Source organism: Temnothorax nylanderi, unplaced genomic scaffold (genome assembly GCF_030848795.1).
Source record: "Temnothorax nylanderi isolate EJ_2023f unplaced genomic scaffold, tnyl_v1.0 TNYL_tig0090_pilon, whole genome shotgun sequence".
Classification (NCBI taxonomy): domain Eukaryota; kingdom Metazoa; phylum Arthropoda; class Insecta; order Hymenoptera; family Formicidae; genus Temnothorax; species Temnothorax nylanderi.
The window spans coordinates 323,399-344,350 of NW_027249152.1; the positions used below are offsets into that span (position 1 = coordinate 323,399).

The 20,952-nt window shown below is 37.3% G+C and overlaps 3 protein-coding genes across 7 annotated transcripts in view; 2 read left to right on the forward strand and 1 right to left on the reverse strand.

The window, feature by feature from the left end:
- LOC139774972 (phosphatase and actin regulator 2) overlaps nucleotides 1–20,952 on the reverse strand; it is a 212,266-nt gene that overhangs the window by 188,694 nt on the left and 2,620 nt on the right. For 2 of the 4 annotated variants that reach the window (XM_071710585.1, XM_071710586.1), the window contains exon 2: nucleotides 20,611–20,685. In XM_071710585.1, the coding sequence (XP_071566686.1) occupies nucleotides 20,611–20,685 (75 nt within the window). Of the gene's footprint in view, nucleotides 1–1,107; nucleotides 1,501–2,311; nucleotides 3,198–15,252; nucleotides 15,490–20,610; nucleotides 20,686–20,952 lie in introns of those variants that run through there. The other 2 variants (XM_071710589.1, XM_071710588.1) reach the window with 2 other exon arrangements.
- Nucleotides 4,798–9,123, forward strand: LOC139774944 (uncharacterized). Of its 2 annotated transcripts, XM_071710509.1 has the most exons (4): nucleotides 4,798–4,901; nucleotides 7,152–7,272; nucleotides 8,293–8,455; nucleotides 8,831–9,123. In XM_071710509.1, exons 1-4 carry the CDS (start codon nucleotides 4,878–4,880, stop codon nucleotides 8,847–8,849), a joined length of 327 nt encoding a protein of 108 aa, XP_071566610.1. In that variant the 5' UTR covers nucleotides 4,798–4,877; the 3' UTR covers nucleotides 8,850–9,123. The 2 variants fall into 2 exon arrangements, with proteins under 2 accessions (XP_071566610.1, XP_071566611.1); XM_071710510.1 differs by lacking the exons at nucleotides 4,798–4,901; nucleotides 7,152–7,272 and adding an exon at nucleotides 7,686–7,853.
- LOC139774948 (uncharacterized) lies at nucleotides 9,385–10,315 on the forward strand. The gene is made up of 2 exons (XM_071710518.1): nucleotides 9,385–9,504; nucleotides 9,791–10,315. The coding sequence occupies exons 1-2, from the start codon at nucleotides 9,423–9,425 to the stop codon at nucleotides 10,186–10,188; spliced, it is 480 nt and encodes a 159-aa protein (XP_071566619.1). The 5' UTR covers nucleotides 9,385–9,422; the 3' UTR covers nucleotides 10,189–10,315.

Genomic DNA, 20,952 nt, shown 5'->3' on the forward strand with positions numbered 1-20,952 from the left:
AGATGAAGTGCTCCGGTCGGAAATGTTTTGGAAATGATGCTGAAATGGGCTATATATGCAATTTATCTCTTAAAAGTAAACTGAGTACTTCCGAGCGCAACAATAATTTATAAATTTAAATATCAAGTATAGCGTTATTACTATACTAATTTAATCAATGTTCGATGCAAGAATAAAATGAAAAGGTATAGCTTTAACATTCACAAAAATCCCATTATATATAAAAGTTTATATTCAAAAGAATACATTGTAGATATTATTTTCACTCGTTTTCGCAAAAAAGTTTTGCTACTCTAGCCCACGGTGAATATAAATCGATAATAAATTACGAGAAAGTTCTTATCGTCGAAAAAGACCACAAGTTTACAGAATTTTCCAAGTGGAAAACGATTTAACTATTTCCTGCTGAAAGATTTAAACGTCACTTACAACAACCGCGAGACGTGCCGGCACAACCACTTAAGTTCTTTAGCTTTACTACGCAAATGCAAATATCTCGTCGTTCCATGAAAGTTCGTGATCTTCTAATCGCAGCCATGCATCGCGGTCAAAATTTTCGCAAAGGAATAGAAAATAGGCGTTTGAAAATGCACGTTTATTCAAGCAATAAATTCTATTGCGCATGTAAAGTTCGTTGTTTGGTATATAGAAAAGCTTTTATCCCGGTAGTCACGTGAATCGACAATTGATTTTTTCGGCTCATCGGAGTGTATGGTATGCGTGACACTCGAACGCGTGTTTAGATAAGCGCAATAAATTTTGCTTTCTCTGTTCTCGGTTACTATATCGCATCGAATATTCTTCTTCCTGATACGCTTATCTTTAATCCGCAGCAATCATGGATTTTGCTTGCGAATTTTATTGCACGAAAGTATTACTATAAATTACTTTGCAAATGGGAAAGCGTACTACAAGAGTATAAAAGCATAAATTCTGAATAAAATATGTAAAAACAAATGAAAAAAGTAAAAGAAAATTAAAATAATATCGGCTTAAAATAATAAAGATATTGTTCTGCTTTCAGTTATCTTATAAATTAAACTTTCTTTATAGGTCGGACGAGAAATTAATTCGCTCTTACACGATATATGTACAGAATGAACATACCATCTTTAAAAGGTCCAAACCGCCACAGGCTCATTGCGCAATGTACAGAAGAACGAGACACGCAACAGCAACCAACCGAGTAGTAGATCACGCAATATGCACCTTTTTACGTCATCTCGCAGAGAATTCCACAAGCACACTACACTCATAAACCTCCACAAATGTCACTAAGATTTTCGCGACAAAGTTATCAACCTTCTCGCGTGATCGGATCGCGATGTATGCAATAGCAAGTTCAAAAGCTTTCACGTATAAAGTCTTTCTATATTGTTCTAACGTCAAGAAGGCGAGTTTGCACTTCAAACAAAGCTTACCGCTTTGACTTCGTTCAATCTACTTCCATGCGCTTATTTTCGATCGCGTATAATATGAAAACTTCCTCGATATTTTGCTCTAAAAGGCAAATTAAAAGATGTAGAAAATATTCCCGACAAATCTTATACATTATTACTACGATATCAATAATATGCAAAATACATTTTATACAAAATAAATCTCCCCAATTCTGTGAAGTAATTTAAAAAATCTTCTCAATTTATTAATTGTATTGGTTAAATTTATTATTTAAATTAATATTATATCCAGTTACATTTATATTTTATTTCTCGTATTTACGTAAATAGTTTTTCAGGAACAGAGAAAAACTTTTAACCGGTTTTATCATCCGAAGACAAGACAAGCACGTTCGTATGTATCGTGCACGGCTGCCATTACTTTGCTAGCAAAATGTGAAGTTAACTTTATCCCTCTCGGACAGCACGAAATGTGTCCCCTCAGTCGTGGTTAATGACTAGCCTGCACATGAAAGACACACCCTCCGCAGACCGGACGGACACTGGGCGCGACCGCAGGGGTATTTACACGAGCAACTCGTCAGTAGGATGTTTCTTTAATTACAAACGGTTGCGGCCGCGTTTTATCAATTTGTAAGTTCGTTTGCTTCGAAAATACGTATCGGAGTAATAGCATATTTTAAGTTTTAATGGATTTAATGAAATTATGCAAATTTAAAATTGCAGTATCTTCAACGACGTTATATGTGCAGATTAAATCAGACGAACGAATACGCAACAACTCTCCTTCAAGATAAATTACATTTCCTATTAAGCAATCTATTGACACAGGCTCTTCCAACAGACTGACTAGCTGTTACAAAGTTCGTATCGTGGACGTAAAAAAAATTTATAAAAACCAAAGTCGCTACCTCAATAATTTCGATTATTTAAGTTATTTTCACTACACCATTATATCGTCTATTGAATATCGAATATTTTAATGTAGTTACAAATACTTTAATGGTACAGAACAGTTTATGGCAAATAGCTAACATATTGACGATCCATTGGGCGTTTTCTCAGCGCTAATATTTGCCATTTCGACAACTTGTATATATCGCGCAAGATCGTTCTCGACAGGAATGATAATCTTATCTAATCAGTTTGTGTGTCACACTCACGTTGACAAACGATTCGCTTGAATAGGTTCAATGTGCACACGAAGTTTCACTTATTATATATCAGATTCGTAATAAGCGTCGATTATATAAAAATAATATTATATTAGGGCGATTAAATTTAAAAAAGAATTATATATTATCAATTGTGTAAAAGTCTATTTAAAAAGTCCCTCTCGTAAAGTTTTAAAAGTTTATTTGTTTGCAAAATTCGCCTCACTTGTAACTTGTAAATGGTCAGAAATTCATTATTAAGAATATTTTCAAGTATCCGGCGATATTTACAAAGTCAATGTTAAATCTCGCGAGTTTCATGTGCCCATATCCGTCAGCTAGCTACTGTTAACTACAAGAGCATATTAACTCGCGAAATTCCGAGATCCTAAATATCACTACACTGTAGCACTGATATGCAAACGACGACAAGAATCTCAACTCGTCCGGCTTCCAATCGTCCAAAATTCGCACGATAGTCGTTAGTTCAAAACACGATTTATCGGATTAAAAATTCGAAACCGCGAATCCTTTCGCGCGATCGTTAACACTCGGCGAACTCGGCGAGCCGTATCGCGTGACGAAAGGGTCACTCTGAAAATCGCGCGTGGCCGTTCTCGTCGACGGTGTTAGGTGCACTGGAGCCCGACCTGGGCTTCGTGTTTACATCGGACTGAAACGTGCTGACGGCACCACACCTTGCTAGGCTTCCGTCGTTTCAGGTAGCACACCAATACCAACGCGCAACGTGCAACACTCGCTTATCGACGATAAAACGCGGTGAACTATTCCCTTCACGAGAGAGGGAAAGCTGCTCTCTCTCTCTCTTTCTGTGATCAGCCGACCGGCGAATGATCGGATTGTGCGCCAACGGCCAACGGCGGCGTCGTGCCTCGATGCTCTCCGAACGAATGTCGTCCAATCATCGCGATCGATCCTAAGAATAGTTCGCGATCGTCTACAGCCGCATTACATGACGCAAATAGCGTAGTCCACGTGGTGGCATCCGCCATCAGAGCAGAGCCAAGGAAGAAGGTCATGGGATATCTGGTCGATGGTCATCCTTGGATGGGGATGAATATATTTATCGCCAAGATCGATGCCAAAGGGACACTTACTGAAGTATAGTCTTTCGATTAACTGATTAAATCTAATCGTCAGTAAAGTCAAAAGAGACATTAATTATTTATATGCTTCGTTCAATATCGATTATTAACGCTATATTTAATCCTTTCGGCTACTACATTCTTCCGCAGTAAAAACTATCGATTGAAAACGATGTCTTCATTGTCAAAGCACACGCTGATTCTTTTAACGACTCACTATTCTTCGTTATGACCATCGTCAACCAAGTGATTCACCTCGTTAGCAAATCACCTTCATCAGGACGTCACGGTAGAGTATTACTGGTTGGACCACCCGAGACTTCGAGCGAATCTTCGAAGTGCTTCTCCGACAGAAGAGAACCCGGGAAACGCGCTACGTGATCGGACTACGCTAAAACTCGAAAACGGAAGAAGATCTTGGACCCTATGAGAAACGGAAGATTGAGAGAGGAAGTGTGATTCCTGCTCGTCGACAAAGGAATTATTGGATAACAGTGATATATCTTGTCGAGCATTCGCAAGGTATAAAGGATCACCTCTCTATGGGATCAATGATCCGTGACTTTCTGCAGTAAAGCTTATCGCTGGACTCTCTATCATTCGTCTCTTCTTTTTTTAAGCGATCCATAAAATTATCTTAAATATTTGTAAAATTAAAGAAGCTTATATTGTGATATATTTAGAAAAAGACATGTAAAGATATTGCTTATATAAGTAAAAGATATAACATATACTGCTTATATTTACAAAATATATATGTAATCTTGTCCACGTCAACGATGGAAACTTAAAACTTGCTTTTAAATAATAAATACATTAAAAATAGACATTTTCTCTATAACAATTTTCTATTTGTGCAAAACTATACAAAAAGTTAATTGTAAATTTAAAATTAAGTAACAAATGCTGTCAAAGCATTCCAGCTTTAATATTAAATATACAGCAAAAATACCGTTAAACGTTGGCAACGTTCGAGACGAAAAAGGAATGAGTAATCACTGTAGCTCGATAAAACAAAAGCAAGCGAAAACAAGCGAAACGCAGTGTATTCTGCAACCGGAAACGCGTCACGAGATCTTAACTATTCAATGAACGTTTGTTCATTCACGGTACGTGACGATGCATTATCCGTCTCCACGTACTTCGACAAACATTTATCAATGCGACGGAGCTCTTGATATCCGCGTCGTTTCGCATCGTATATTGTTTGCGACGTGATGATTGGAAAAAATCTCATAGGAGTAAGTATTTCTTGACATTCTTTGTGAGAAATAAAGACGCACGGCCGCACGGTTTACTTCAAAGCGTTAGTTAGCGGTAACCTAATAACGATAATCGATCGACGAAGCGTCAAGCGCCTTGGTCGCCATCGAGAATCTCATGACGTGAGTATTTTTTTACGGACACTGAGGAAAAGGATCCCTCTTTTTGTATCCACGAGCTGGAAAAAATTTTCGAAATATCGAGATGCCAAGCGTCATTCTCCAAGTTCAGTGGCGAAGAAAATGGCCTTGAAAGAATTTTCAATCCGTCGCTAAAATAGATCGGCGATTTTAGAAGATATGTAGATAGTGTAGGAGTGAATATATTAAAACATGTCATTCAAAGGCAGAAAGTAAATTAAGTTATTTTATCAAATTTCGAACTAATCAAATTTCAGCAACAACTAGTTTAACCTACGTTTAAGGTAGTTCTCCGGTCCTTATACTAGAGAAAATCGATTTTCTCTAGATTATCTTGAAACTGTGAATATACGTTAATTTAGGTGTGCTTTATGCGTGGTATAAATTTCAGTACCTCTTCCGGTATAAAAAATAAAGATACTGAGCCTCAAAGTTTCAATTTTTACCAAAAAAAATTTTAAATTTAATTTTTTTTTAATTTTGGCATTTTTTCCTTATAGAACTCGACGAGAGGAGCAACTTTGGTCCTCTTGGCCAACCTCGTATCTCTTACCGTTTGGCCTGGAAAACCTTTTCATTAGTAAAAGTTGAAACTTTGAGACTCAGTATCTTTATTTTTTATACCGGAAGAGGTACTGAAATTTATACCACGCATAAAGCACACCTAAATTAACGTATATTCACAGTTTCAAGAAAATCTAGAGAAAATCGATTTTCTCTAGTATAAGGACCGGAGAACTACCTTAAAGCAGCTTTCTTCTTAAAGACACAGTGAGAAAAAATAGAAAATCATTATTCCAATTACAAACATTTTAAATTTAGAATTCTGTTATTATTATATAATAGAATAAACTTCACTAACAATATGTCATTAGTATGAATTATTGCTTCTAATTTTGATAAAATTACTTTTATCGAAAAGTTTATCCTTAATTCGATAATCCTCGAGATTATCGATGTTTCGATGCGGCAATTAAATTCATAAAAAAATTACAGATTATGTTATAGTTAAAATATCGTTGTCAATACATAGGAAAATATTATATACTATTTTTTTATTATGCAATGTTAATATAGACTGTAATTTTTGGAAAAAATATTGACATATAATATTCATATGTAATATATGAGTGATATAAAATCGCGAAGATAAAGGAAAATTCGTGGTAACAGGACGTCTCTGTCGTCGCAACGCACAATAATCTTTTCTAGCATAAATAAAAAAGCTACGTGTAGTGGCTTAAAAAAAATTTACAATTGTATATCAGAAAAGTTACTGAAAACAAGACTTCTATCTAGACAGTGATATAAAATGCTGTATTAGAATAATTATTCTGTTATTCATATTGAGTTAATAATAATTAAATTACACAGACTTTTAATCCGCGTACATACACTTTCACGAATTATTGTTTAAGTTAACAAAACAAAATATGTAATTTCTTTTTGAATATTAATATAATATTTTAAATCTTTAGCAAACAAGAAATATAACTTTTTATTGGAAAAATGATCCATCCATTTAATAAATGACGTAAACGATACCACTCGTATCGATAACATTCTGCTTTTTCAACTTATCGTTAGTGCAGAAACCGTAATCGCTTAATGGTAATCGTCAATGGAATTGTTCGTATCGATAACAGGACTAAATCGAAGAAGAACTCCTAATGATACGTCTCACTTTTCAACAGAGTGATAGATCATCTTTGATCGCTTCCCTCGAGACTTTCATCGAACCGCTGAGATCAGACATTAATCCTATACGTTTCCAGTCCGTGAGGAATAAACGTCAGGCTTTAAAAGCGAACGGGACTAAAGTCGCTTTACGGCTTGGTAACGAACATAAATTAGACAAGCTCGTAATGATTCGTCTGCGAACGTAATAACGTGTACACAGCTAGTACCGTGTCAATTAAACATACAAAGAGCGACACGCGCTTATGGACAGAACTTGACAAGACGCTTATTTCGCCGCGGACAGTGCTCTTGTTAAGTCTGGTAAATCCGATCGAATGACTGTTATTCGAGAGTCCTAGGGTTCTCGCATTCAGCGGAGTACTTTAAACGACAGCGATGTTGTTTCAGAAGGGCGAGACGATCGATAAAGGGTTTCGCATCCGATCGCGCAAATACACGAGGAACGTCGACACAGGCAGGCGTTCTGTACCGCGCGACCCGCGCAGCATCGACTCTCCTGGGAAATTATGTAAGCGTCGATAAAAAAAAAGCATTAATAATTTACATAGGTCCCAATTGCGCATTTCAGCTACCAACCCATTGAAAGAGTATCACTTTCAAACATCGTGTAGGATCCCACATCGCGAATAAATAAAAAGGCACGATGGAAAATTACGCTTTGGTTCCCTATCGCGATTGTGATTTATTTAAACGTAGAAAAATATCTGAATAAGAGTGAAGTCATCGTTGGCAGTTCGTTTGTCAACAAAGATGTGCGAAATTCTTTTCGAAGTGTTCAGGCTATGCGTAACAAACAATTCGCCAACCAGAACGCTACCGTTTGCTGACTTTATTAGCGAGATTAGTCATTCGAGTCACGTCTCCAAATTAACGTGTCACTCATTATTTAATAAAAAGTGCAAAATAAGTCGTAAGATGAGTATATATATAAGAACGTAAAATGTCGCACAGTAATTCAGACCGAACTTCAGCGCTTATTAAGTACGATTTATGTCCGGCGCAACGCAATGAGATTCGCGACGTACCTCGCAATTGTTTTCGCGGTGCTTAACTTCGTTAACGCCCTGCCACTTCCGCAATTTGACGATGGTAAGTTAGCTTCAACTTTATCCGATTACCAATTATATACAAACGGTAACTCTAATCATAGTCTCAATTTTTAAATCAGATTTGCAAAATTTGTAGTTTGAAGATTATGACATATTTATACTCCTGAGAATATTTTCCGAAGAGAAATCTTGTAACTATAAAAATTAATATAATTTTATATATAGAAAAATTTATATTTTCATACATTTTAATCCTATAATAAAAAGAAAGGACTATGATATATATTAAAAAACTTAATTCCCTTTCTAAAGAAATTTTTTTACTAAATGAAAATTTAGATACAATAGTAACATAAATATATTAGTGTAATATCAGAGTATAAAAAAATTAAGTAAAGAAATTTTTTTCAGTGTTAATGCATCCTGAATAATGTGACTAAAGATACTGCATAATTAATGTTGTAATCTTCATCTTACAGGCGGTCGAGAAGAATTAGCTGCCAGAGACACGGCATACTACGGATTTCCATTCTTCTGGTACAGGAGACCTATCTATGACGACAATGACGATGACATTGTTAACGGAGGTCAAATTTTAGAGGGAAAGCGAAGATCATCTACTGTGTCTTATACTCATGTCGGGTAAGAAACAAAATTGAAATTAATTTTGTAGATTTTGATTACGTATCCTCCATTCAATCTCGTTGCTTAAAAACACTCATTGTGACCGAAAAATTTACTATTTAAAGAGGAAGATATACTCTGTTGAGCATTCCATACGCATGTTTGTAAAGAAACATATTAAACACCAAGTGGAAAATTTTTATTTTTATGGAACTCATAAACTTCTGCTTCATTTTATTTTTAGTTCTCGTAATGAGCATTACATGCAAAACAAGTATGTTTAATTAAAAAGATGTCAGCGATAGTATATTTAAGTAACAAAAAGTGAGCATTTAAGTTAAACACAACTATTATGAAGCGACTAACATGAAGAAAAATTATTTCTTTTAATAGTGCCGGCTGGGGTCGTTAAGAAGAAGCAGTTAGAACATCCAAGCGTAAATGTCCAGGGAACTTCACTAACTCGAGCTAACAAGCTGTATCTAACTTTTATATAACTTTTATATAGTATATATTATTTAAAAGTTTATATAATGTATTATTTTCTACTATTTTCTTATTATTTTAAACATGTAAGAAATTTCTTTTTCTTCCTAATACAAGTCACAAAAAATACAAGTGGCTCCTTTATATCCCTTGTGGTATTGTAAGCAAATTTCCTTATTAAATAAATACGATAAAATATAGTAATAATATTATTTGATACCTATGACGATACATTTCACGAATATCCAAAACTACAATAATCTTGAAGATCTCCGTCATCCCCCCACCCCGAATTGATTTAAGAGGATTATCTCAATGAGTGGATAAACAATAATTAGTTCCCGCGGAAGGCTACAACTGCTGCAAGGACTTCATCACCTGCTAAACACATGGTCAAACATTTGCCTACATTGCAGCAGTATATATAAGCGATTGTGCGAAATACTAAAGGCCAGTGTCAGCTGTAAACTAAGAAGTAACAGAGCGTCAATTATTATCAATGGAACACCGCAGTCGTTTTCATTTTGTTCTCGCTCTAATAGGGACGATCGCAGTCACGTCAACACCTATAAGCAATTTTGGTAAGTAAACTTTTGAGTTAGATATCTGAAACGATATCTTAAAGAATCAAGAGTTCTACAACTCTTTGGAGAAGAGCCAGAATTCTATCAATTACTATCTGAAATTCTAAAAATGGAATGCTAACGTTATAGATTTTCAAAAATCGTAATATGCGACGGATACTTGTCCACAGTGCCAAGAACGAAGATATTTTCAAATATTTGGAACTATTTGTAAATTATCGCGGAGAAAAATAATTATTCCATCTCTCAACTAACAAGAACGTTTGCTGCAATGGCAATGTAGGGCGCAGAACTGTCTGGCAAAACGTCGGAAGACACAGTTTCTACGGACCGTGGGATATCTCGGTAAAACGAAACGGGGAATATATCGATTACAACGATTATGGTGTTCATCTCGAACAGTTCCGGCCTAATTCACCGGAGCTGCCATACGACGACGTGTCGATAGCTAACGGATATATTGACGCGTTGCCCTCGGCTTATAGCGGTCTGTCGCAACTGAACACGCTACTCAGCTCTGTGGGCCTTGCTGATTTCCGCACTGGAGTTCGCCCTGCTGATTGGATCGACCGAAGTACCGATAGCTTGAAAGAACAGCATTGGGAGGATATTGCTTCTCACGAAATCGATGAGGATACGGAAGACTTCGACGATTTTGTGACTCCAATTGCAACGAGATAACAAAATTTTGTAAAGTTACATGAAAAACCAAAATTAACATAATAAACTTTGCATATGCGATGTTATCCAAGTTTGTGACATTAAATTCATAAAGAGTTAAAATAAATATCGTTTCAATATTAATATACATTTCTTTCAGTGTTAATTTATTTTATAACTAATCCTATCAGCACAATTTAAAATATAATTTTATCTGAAAATTTAAGAAACCTGAGATTATACACTCCAAAAACGCTCTCTGAGAGTTGCGCTTTCATATTTCAGAAAGCAATGCCGAAGAGATAAACACTATCTTTCTTAAGACTGAATCATAAATCTGACAATTTATGACGGTGGATTAATGAAACCGGAGGTCATCTTTAACCGTAGGCGTACTGATTTTGAACGCGACAATCTTAACGAGCCCTTTGTCTTTAAAGTCGCTGTGTAGGCAACGGTGGCGGCACGTTTCTCCAGAGACGACGACGTTGCCAGACGAAGTCGGAGAGGGTACCAACTCGCCGGGAATCCTCGCGACTCTCGGTAACGCTACGCTTAAAAATGGAGATTCTCGTGAATATTTAACGCAGTACTAAGAGGATGAGCTTTTCCGAAGGCTCAGTCGGCCGGTACAGAAGCGAACGACGAAGTTGCTCGCCTTCTTTTATCCCCAGTACTCGTTCTGCAAAGCAAGTTGTAGTCAACTACAAAGTGGGCGCGGTTCCGCTTTTTTTCTTTCATATCAAGTGCGAACAAGTGCGAACAATTGCGGTTCGGGTACCGTCACGCGATTTTTATCATTATAGCTTATTACGCTCGCGGAGATTAACAAATATCTTTTTTGCATTGTACAAAATTTCGATAATTGATAATTAATTTTAGTAAAAATTATATTAAAACATCTATCTTTCACATTTTATTACATTGTACGTATTCATTATTTCATCGTTTGCACCAATGTAACGTTCCAAGCGACAACAATAATTTTATCTGCTCGGACAAAAACTGCATAAAGCTGCATAAAACTGTACTGCATCAGCGATAAAAGAGGAATTCCATGCAAAATAACCCGCAATCGCACACCTTTGACTAGTTCCAAATTGCACTTTCTCATCATGCAATACAAAATAGTGCGCCCCACGGCTACAATCACACAAATAAAAAATCAGGAACGAAGGGTAAGGTAAATGAACGACAAGGAACGTGACAATACAGCAAAATACACGTCGATGAATACCAGCACGAATCCTATGTTTTGTACTGGAAAGAGTGAGGGAAACATTGCGGAGGGAGGGAATGAATATTCATATAGAAGATTGCACACTGATTAAATGCAAATTAAATTAATCTCTTTTCCAGCTGACCAAATGGTTCGCGGGGTATTCGTTAATTTGGGCGCTGCTCGAATGCCTCCGTACGTTTAAGCACGCTCCTCCTCCCGAGATTCATGAGATTACCACCATTTACCTACTGCATGTAAAGTAACATCTCCATCGTTCCGGTTTTATTTATTCACCATTAATTACCGAAAGCGAGAGAAAATTATGTTATCAATGTTTTATCTATGTGCAATTTCTAGATTATCTTAGGTTAAAAATTAGCGAAAACTTAAGTTCGGTTTTCTACGCCTATATTCTTTTTAATTAGATAGATAAATAAATAAGTTTCCGTTTTGCGTACTACAATAAAATTCATTTAATTTAAATGGACCATTGATTTTGACAAAAGACACCTTTATATTTAAACGCTAGACTAAACCGAGTGACCACGCGAATATCAAAATACTCAAAATATATTTAGTGCTACTCTCAATTGTCCCTTTAACGCGTGCCTACATGCAGCAAACACGTTTTATTCTACTTGCATTAATGTTGACATCTCACGTTCCTCAGGCCGACAGTTCTGACTTAATTTCCCGTCGACACGGAAATAACAAAGACGAATTTTGGTCGCCATCTCCACGGACGTCCACCAAGAGACTGCGCAAAATTTAATTCCTACCGTGAGATTTAATGCCGTTCCTTGACGCGCGAGCAAGCCCGTAATACTCGCTGATACGTTTATGCCGCGCGAATGAGAACGCGACGAGATGGATTTCAATTAAGTCAACGCAGACGATGAATTATATTCCTCAGTTCCTTCGAAAACGCTGTTTATTATTGCAAAAACATCGTCGAGGTTGACTGTCCACGATTAAAACTTTGACGTTCAATAAAATGCCTTTGCACAAAAAATTTAAGTAAATCAAGTAAATTCAAGATAGATTAGTTTTAGGAGTTAAAATTATGTAGTAAAAATGTCTTTTAAAGATAAAAAATCGCATATTAAATTATTTTCACGTATTTTTAACTTATATACCTATATCAATATATCTGTATTTCAAAAAAGATATCCCGAAATATAAATTTTAAACAGCAAAAAAATCATCTTGAAAGGGTTAATGTAAGCAATTCGCGCGTGAGAAGTAGAAACAGGAACAGTGTAAACTGTGTGAATCACGATGTTTATTCGTAGGACTCCTCATTACACCGCACCCTCATCATTTTATTAGCGAGCTTGTTTCCGTAATCACGTTCTTAAACGAAATGACTCTCGTTTCTCCGCCAAGCGAAGGAAAAATCACCTACAATACGTGGACATGATAAACGCGTGCTCCCGTCACCCTTCGATCCCTTACGGCCAAAGATAGTTCCGTGGTACGGTTGCCAGTAGAATAGAGGAAGATTTATGGCAAAAAAAAAAGAAAGTACCGCAGTCCATTTGTACGGCTTCTTGCATCTCTACATTCTCCCATACGCTCGTCATGAATCCCTGCAAATCTCTCAACCTTCGCGCAGTTCTTTTGCCGACGAATCGGAACGATCAGGCCAGCGAGGGCCAAAGTGGCCTCTTTATCAGGACCTCGTGATTTGTCAACCGAACTTTGTCGGTGAGAATATGGTGAAGTGCAATAAAGACTCCCGGCGGTGATGCCCTAAACGTGTTTGCGATTTCTTACTCCGTCTTTCACTTCTACCTGCATCTAACATAAGTACCAATGACTAATCACCGGAAAGATAATGAAAAAAGCACCAGGTACAGCAAAGTGGATATCTCTACATTCCAGAAATACTGTCTCCCCAATTCGAGATTATTTCGGTGATAAAATGAAACGCGAGACGGAAAGTATGATAACGCGGCTGCTACCAGACGTAATTATTTCATTTAAGATATGTAATATATTCTTTCCACGTAAATCTTTTCATATTCGAAATAACATTTAGCAGAATTTATTAATATAGCATTTCCGCAATGTGTGATTGTAAATTTAGTTAAAATTTGCTCAATAGTAAAATTATCGAAACAAACGAACAGAGACGAAGACGTAAAAACTAATAACGAACGCGTTTTCATCTTTTACATAAAAATTTTGCGGGCATAACTTCTTAGCCGCTTTTTCACGCCGCATTTGTTTATAAAGAGATTGACATTCCACCGAGAACAGCGAGACGCGATCCTATTCGCTCTGGCCATTAAGACTCGCGTCTCGAAGCAGGTGAAATGACATGGAAAACGAAATGCAAATTGCTTTTCTTTTCGATTTGACCGGGTGTGCAGTGTAGCGCGCGATTTATCGAGGATTCCGTATGCAACTACGCTCCACGATGGCATCTGCAACTTTTCTCATACATATTTTTCGCGCATTGCGAACGATACGGCGATACGTCGTCGTCTTCTGAAAAATTTGTTCTGTCTATCGGTTGACTGACGATTTGGGACTGGCGCGGAGAACATCGTGCGAATAGAAAAAGTCGTTAAGAAACTTTATACTGTGTCGCGAAAACTTTTTTCAACTTTTCCATAATTTTTTAATAATTTGTATTTTTAATGTTTTATATTATATGCCGACATTATATTCTGTGTTCTGCTGTGATACGTACGTTAAATTAAAAATATTTGAAAGTATCAGGTATCAATAACTTTCCACAAATATACGCATACCACATACCATTTATCGATTACAGAACATCCTCAATTATTTTCTAGTGTTTGTTACGAGAACAATATCTAAAAATATCGAGGCGTTCAATTTTCTATACAACGTAAAAATAGTGATCCAAGAGTAGAAATTATTTTTGAAATTGTGAGTAAGCATCAATATTTTCAAATGTGCATATATTTTAAAATGCGCATAAATTGTAAATTTATAATTTTTACTTTCCAATGTGCTGGCTAATTACTTTATCGCTCTTAATCGACATATGCTAGTAATTCAGCATAATTAATGCGTGACGGGTATTACTTAATTAATCCCTCTCCAATAAAAAATAACAGAATTCGTTTATTCATTAAAATCTTTTATCCGACACTCATAACGTAAAGTGTTATATATGACGCGATCGATGTATCTGTTATTTTTCCCATATAATAATTATGGATATTTACAATTTTACGCGCACAATTATCTCCGAATTATTATTATTCATGAGCACTGTTATATTTTAAATTATAAATTGTTGCCTCATTAATTCATAATTTTAATATTAATATCAATTATACGCCAGATAGTCGTAGCTAGTATCGTTCGCGATAAAATTATAACACAAACGACGACGGCAATTTCGCGTCTGACGAAAAGCGTGGACAGTGTACCGTACGTGGATCGATCCCCTCATTATATCGCTATACAAATACGCAGCACACACATGGCGCGCGCGTTTGTTATACACCCGCTACGTATAAAAATATGTAAGCCCTATAAATGCAGGTATGACGTACGTATGATTTACCTGCGCAAGAGAATAGTTTTTTAGACGATATAGATTTTTGTTGACGCAGCGAGTCGACGAAGCGCAACGATCGCAGCACAATTATAACTATCGATTCTACTGCTATTTATACCGATATTCATCCGATACCTCGTATTAAAAGACCGTTTCATTTTTTAAATCAGGTAAAGTTTACTTTAAGTTTCAACGCGCAGGAAATACCTATCGACCAATTCCCGCCTATCATCGCGCGCGCACCGATATTTATCACTATACATTTGTATCTTAGTTCATCTGTTATATCCCCGCACTATGTTCACTTATCTTAAGCACTCACCTTGCGAATAGATCGGGAACTCTCCGTCACTGTGGCTGTGGGTAAGCATGCCCGTGGAGTAAAACTGCCACAAGGCGCGTTTTCTGCTCTCCTCCGACGTACCCGCGAGAACCTCGTCGTCGTCGGCGAGGCCTAACAAACTCACCACTTCCGAGAGCGACAGATTGGCGCAGCGACCGCTCACCGAGGTGAGACACACACGAGCGCAAAAGACGAATTAAAAAACGACCGCGCGCCGCGCTACGCTTATCGGCCCTTACCCCCACCCCACCCCACCCTACCGTTCAGAGACGGAGCGCGCGACACTCACGTGAGTACACACACAAACAATACTACGAAGAAAATAACGGCTTGTTTAAATTCGCAGCCTAAAACACGCGGAATCTTTAAACGACACTGACAAACTTATCCGATTCGTAACGAATGACGCAGTCTAACACTCTCGTTCCTCAAATCTTTTCAACCGTCAGAATCGTTTGTTCATACATTTCTCGTGCGATTCTTTCATTGTCCGAGTCTCGTTTGATCAAGTTACAGTGACACTGGATTCCGACGTAAGCACCGTTCTTTTCAATGTCGTCGTTTCACTGTGAAACGACCGACAATGGCGATGGCACGACGATGGATCGACAGCATCTTAAAAAATTGGAAAGAAAAAGGTATCGGGAAATTATCACGTATCGGAAAAAATCGAAGCGTCAATAAATTTCTCTCCTATGCGCAGAATTGAGACTATAATTTATTTTAACAATTAAGATCGGCAACTTCTCGATTTTTCGAGCTTCTATATCTATCTCCTTCTCTATTTTTCTCGGCCTTTATTTTCTTTTCACACGTTACGGTACTTGACTGAAAAATTGCAAGCTAAATATCCTACCTCTGAAAAATGTGGCAATACGAATCGAATACGGTTCCCATAACAAGCGGTACTCGATATATATCGATTGTATCGACATTTGACCTCGATACAATTATCTAACCGAACGGGCACATATTATACGGCGATTGAAAGCGCGACGGTTTTGACGGCTGTCATTGGCTGTTATTGCTAGATAGCAAATCAATCCCAATGCATATAATTAGCGCACAATTTCGATTTCAAATTATTATTTGAAATGATATCGTCAATGAATATTCATGAAATAAAGCGTAGCTTTAGATCCGGCCGTGCAAATGACATTAAAACAGAAAATATCGAGGCAAAATTATTAATGATTTATTCATTATGACATCGTTAAATTTATTTTATAAGTCCGTACAAAAAAACATCGATAATGGTCAATTTCTTTGCTCAAATTAAAATATAATCTAAATTATTTTTTGCTCCTTTGCGCAATATTTATTATATCGTTTGCCATTATTTAATGTGTGAAATTAGTATTATTAATAATCTAATCCGAAATAATCACTCATTTATTATTCTTATGCACGTTATTATTAAAAACAAAAATTTTATATCCTATATTTCAATATTTTTGAAAGAAACATTTTATCGTTTCGTCTTAAATATGACAGTTTAATATGTCAATATGAAATTTTATCTCTATAAGAACCATAAATTTTCCGTAAACATGTTTGCTTCTCGCCTTTCGTATAGCGACGAAACTTTTAACAAATCGATGCGAATGGTTCCAAGTCGCGACGAAGGCTGAAGAGGGAAGATGCGCCGCCGTCAAAATATCGCGTCCGTTATTCTGATTCATTAAATAAAAACCAACTCTGTCTACACAACGCGGTCGACGGTCGACCGTTTCTGTATGTGTAAAATTAACACGACGCTATTTATACGTCAAAGCGCGCCAGGTTGATCGATAGTTCGCGGACTGGAAGGGTCCAACGAGAAATTGAACCGCGCCTTTGTTGGCGGAGAGAAGCCAACCTCCTTCGGACAAATCGAAAATCCGATGTTAATTAGCGATCTCCAATTGTTCCCTACGTTTAATTTCAATTCGCGGCTTTGTCCTGTTCTTTCTCGATAACATTGACTATTCCAATTTATCGGCCGCAATACCAATTGCTTTCTATCTATTTTTCAGCGATCTTGTCCGCACCAAATTCGCGGTTATAGTACACTGAATTTTGTTTACTAGTCGTTATTTTTAATTGTTAAGTTTTAAAAAAACCATTAGATAAATTGACGGATAGCACGCACGGATCACATGAGATGAGTTATGAAAAAAAATCATTATCTGGCATAGCAATATGTTACAAACGTAAAATATAATTTATAGAAAGTGTCCAAAAGCATCTTAATAAGCGCACATCGACAATGCGATCGTTTTCGATATAAACCTCGATTTCACAACAATTTTAATGAACCTTTTTACGTCCGCGATAATTCTGGGATCAAAACACAATTATAATTTCATCAATTCTTTCTGAAGTTCATAAATAACGTACGAACGTAAAGTCTGCTCCAGATACTTCGTTCATTGAAATTCATAACGCTCGATCCTATACCGTGCGCGGCGACATAAGTGAAAAGAATTTTCATGTCATTTCTCGCGGATTATCGACGCTTCGATTTTCGGAATTCGCGATTTTATACATCGATCACAGATTCTTGGCGGTTTGGGTAAGATGCGATCGTATATTTACCAACCACTTCCATATCCTTAGATGGTGGCCGATCGCGATTATCCTCGATCTATCATCGTTACCATCGCGCTCTCCGTCGCATGCAGCATCCGCGAGAATCCTGTTCCGTCGTTTCCTTTAATCGACCTTATCGATCACGAACGTTTCCTTCCTTCGCGAAAACACCACCATATTAAATATGCACCAAACTAATCTCCCTAAATCCACCCACGTCGAGCGATCGCTCGCATGATCGTGACTGACGTTCTATCGTCGCACGACGCTCACAGGAACCGGAAACACGACGACCGATCGCGAGAACGATCGCGAATCCAATAAAGCAAACGTCGGGAACGTCGAGCGTCGGGATGAGGAAACGTGCGTCCTACGTGCGACGGAGCGGGAAGGACTTTCGTCCAGGACGGGTTCGATGCGCGCACTGGGGATGAGAGAGAACCTAGGGAGCAACCCGGCGGAAGAGAGAGGGAGGCTTCGACGTTGGGCGAGAGCGAGAGAGAAAGTCGGAGAGAGATAGCGCATCGACCCACCAAGTGGAGAAAAGGAGAGCGAGGGCGGCCAAACGGCGCAAGCTTAAGCTCGGCTACCGGGCTTCGAAATACGCATATATCGCCTGCCCGCCCGCGCGCTCATGTACACTGTGTACGCAATCGTTAACTGTTCATATCCTAAGTTTATATCCTACGTTGCGTATATCCTAAATAGCGTATTAAAAGTATTGAAACTGCTTTTATCGAGAACAAAAATCCGGTCTATCGTGTAATTGTGCTTCGAATTCACCGACTTTGCGCTCCGATACGAGCTGAACTTAAATCTTTGATATTCCGATCAAATTTTGTAATTCTAACAAGGATTCTCGATAAAAGAAATCGTGCCGTATCGAAAATGCGGGGGATATTCTCGATAATACCATAACTCCAATTTCAATTGCCTTCGATCTTTTTATATCAATCGCAATACGTTTTTCTAACGGTACCTCTGCCATATATCTCGAAGAAACAGATAAACCGTTTTCTAACTCTGCCTCAATTACGTTAGTTTGCAGTAGAATAATGCGGATATCGCAAACAATAGATATAAGCAGACTAACACGGATTATTCCAAGATTAAGACATTCATATTACATTTGCGGCCATAACGCGAGACTTGGGGTGTCGGGGGATTCAATCGGCTATGCAGATTCATCTCACTGCAGTCACGACAGTGTCCTCTCATATGGAATATCGCACAATCCTCTTATCGGCGTCGCGCTCGATACTTCCTGCTCACTCGTGCAGGATCGCGTGCGACACGCGAATCTACTCTAGCGCGAATCCGATGCGTCGATTACGGTTTAGCGGTTTAGCCGAAACGTGCCGTCTTTTACACGCTAAGTACGCTGCGCGCGGACTTTTCGGGTGCCTGCAGGAGACGGATCAGGGTCAAGGTTGTCCTTTCAGAACGGTGGAAGTAATCGGTGGGCGGTGACGTAATTTACGACCGTTTCGACGCCCCCGCATTTCACCCTCGACATTGCTTATCGAGTGCCGTAGCCCCGAAGTTACTAAAATCAGAATCGTACCGTTCACCCACCCACTTTGAAACCCGAGAGATGGAAAACGCGGAAGCATCTTGAATTTATGATGGGATCTTATACGCATACGAAGAGGAGCAAAAAAGAAAGTCAGCGACAGCTGGATTTCGTCAGAATAATAATGACGAACGTGGATGAATACGGCGCGCGCGTATTGGTATAATGTACCTTTTCAATAAATTTTTCCTACATGGTTATTGCGCCAAAAGCTAAATTCTCTGAATATTCTCACGTCCTTTCAACGCAGTCGAATTCAGCAAAATAGGTATTTCGTTATTAATAACAAGCTGTTCTATATATTCTGAACTTTGAATTTTCTGACAAATTCGAGGATATTTGAAGAAATCTTCGATAAAATCTTTGATTTCACGCACCTTGCTGAACAATTCAATTGTTAAAATACTATAATATTTGAATGTACATATCTCAAATATTCTTTTCATGATCATTGGTGCGTTATGTAAAAAGTGCAAAATAAAAATTCTCATTAGAGATGTGTCGAGATTTTGTCAAAGATTATGCTAGTGAGCGCAAAGTTAAAAATCTAGATTAAAAATGTTTAAAATAACTCGCTTTTAAATATTCCTCTCACAATCTCGTGAATAGTTTGTTAATAAAGGTTGAAACTGGGTTTTTAAAATTAGATCCAGAATTTAATTGCGCATTTCTGACCGACTTTGTTATCGACTTCGTGTAGTTTTTTTTCAAATCGCTTAAAAACGCGTGCGGTTTTCTTTAAACCAAATGTGATTTTTTTAAACGCATATAAAACGCATGCCGCTTTTTTAAACCACGTGCGTTTTCTTTAAAACCGTATGACATTTCTTTAAAACCGAGTGCAATTTTTAAGCGATTCTACAAACAAAAACCACATAAAGTCGACAAATCCGGCCCAAATGCATGCACAACTATGAATCCCAGCTCTGGTTTAAATATACATTTAAAGAGCGTTCTACAAATATACTTCTTATTGATTCGTTCAATAAGTGAATGATAGACATGAAATTAAAGATTTAATTAGGAATGTTTCTGATGATGATTTCACAGATATTTTTGTATTTTTGTACCGATATTTTTATCTCGAACCGTCTGGTTCAGTAAAAAAACGCGAAATTACAGTTGATAGAAAATATTTTCATTATTAAAAGGGAAATGAGATAATGTTATGTTAATATACAATCGTCACTCACCGACATCGCCGTTAATTTGCTTGGTTTGCTCCTTGTCTGCAGCCTCACTCACAACAGTCTTTGTATTCTCCTCCACTAAAAACATATACGATTTCTGCATTAATATTGTACTGTGTAACCTAAAGCTAAAGAAAAAGATCTTACAAGGCGCCAAGTATCAAAATTAACATTTCGTGAGCAAATTTAATTTAATGACAGAAAAATCTATGTATGTATTAAATGATCGAAAATAAGCATGGAAAAAATTGTATATTTTTATAATTAAAAGTGTCATTTTTGACATTTTTACTTTCGCTAACATATCTAAATTAATATACCTAATAGTTATCAGGTATAGAAATT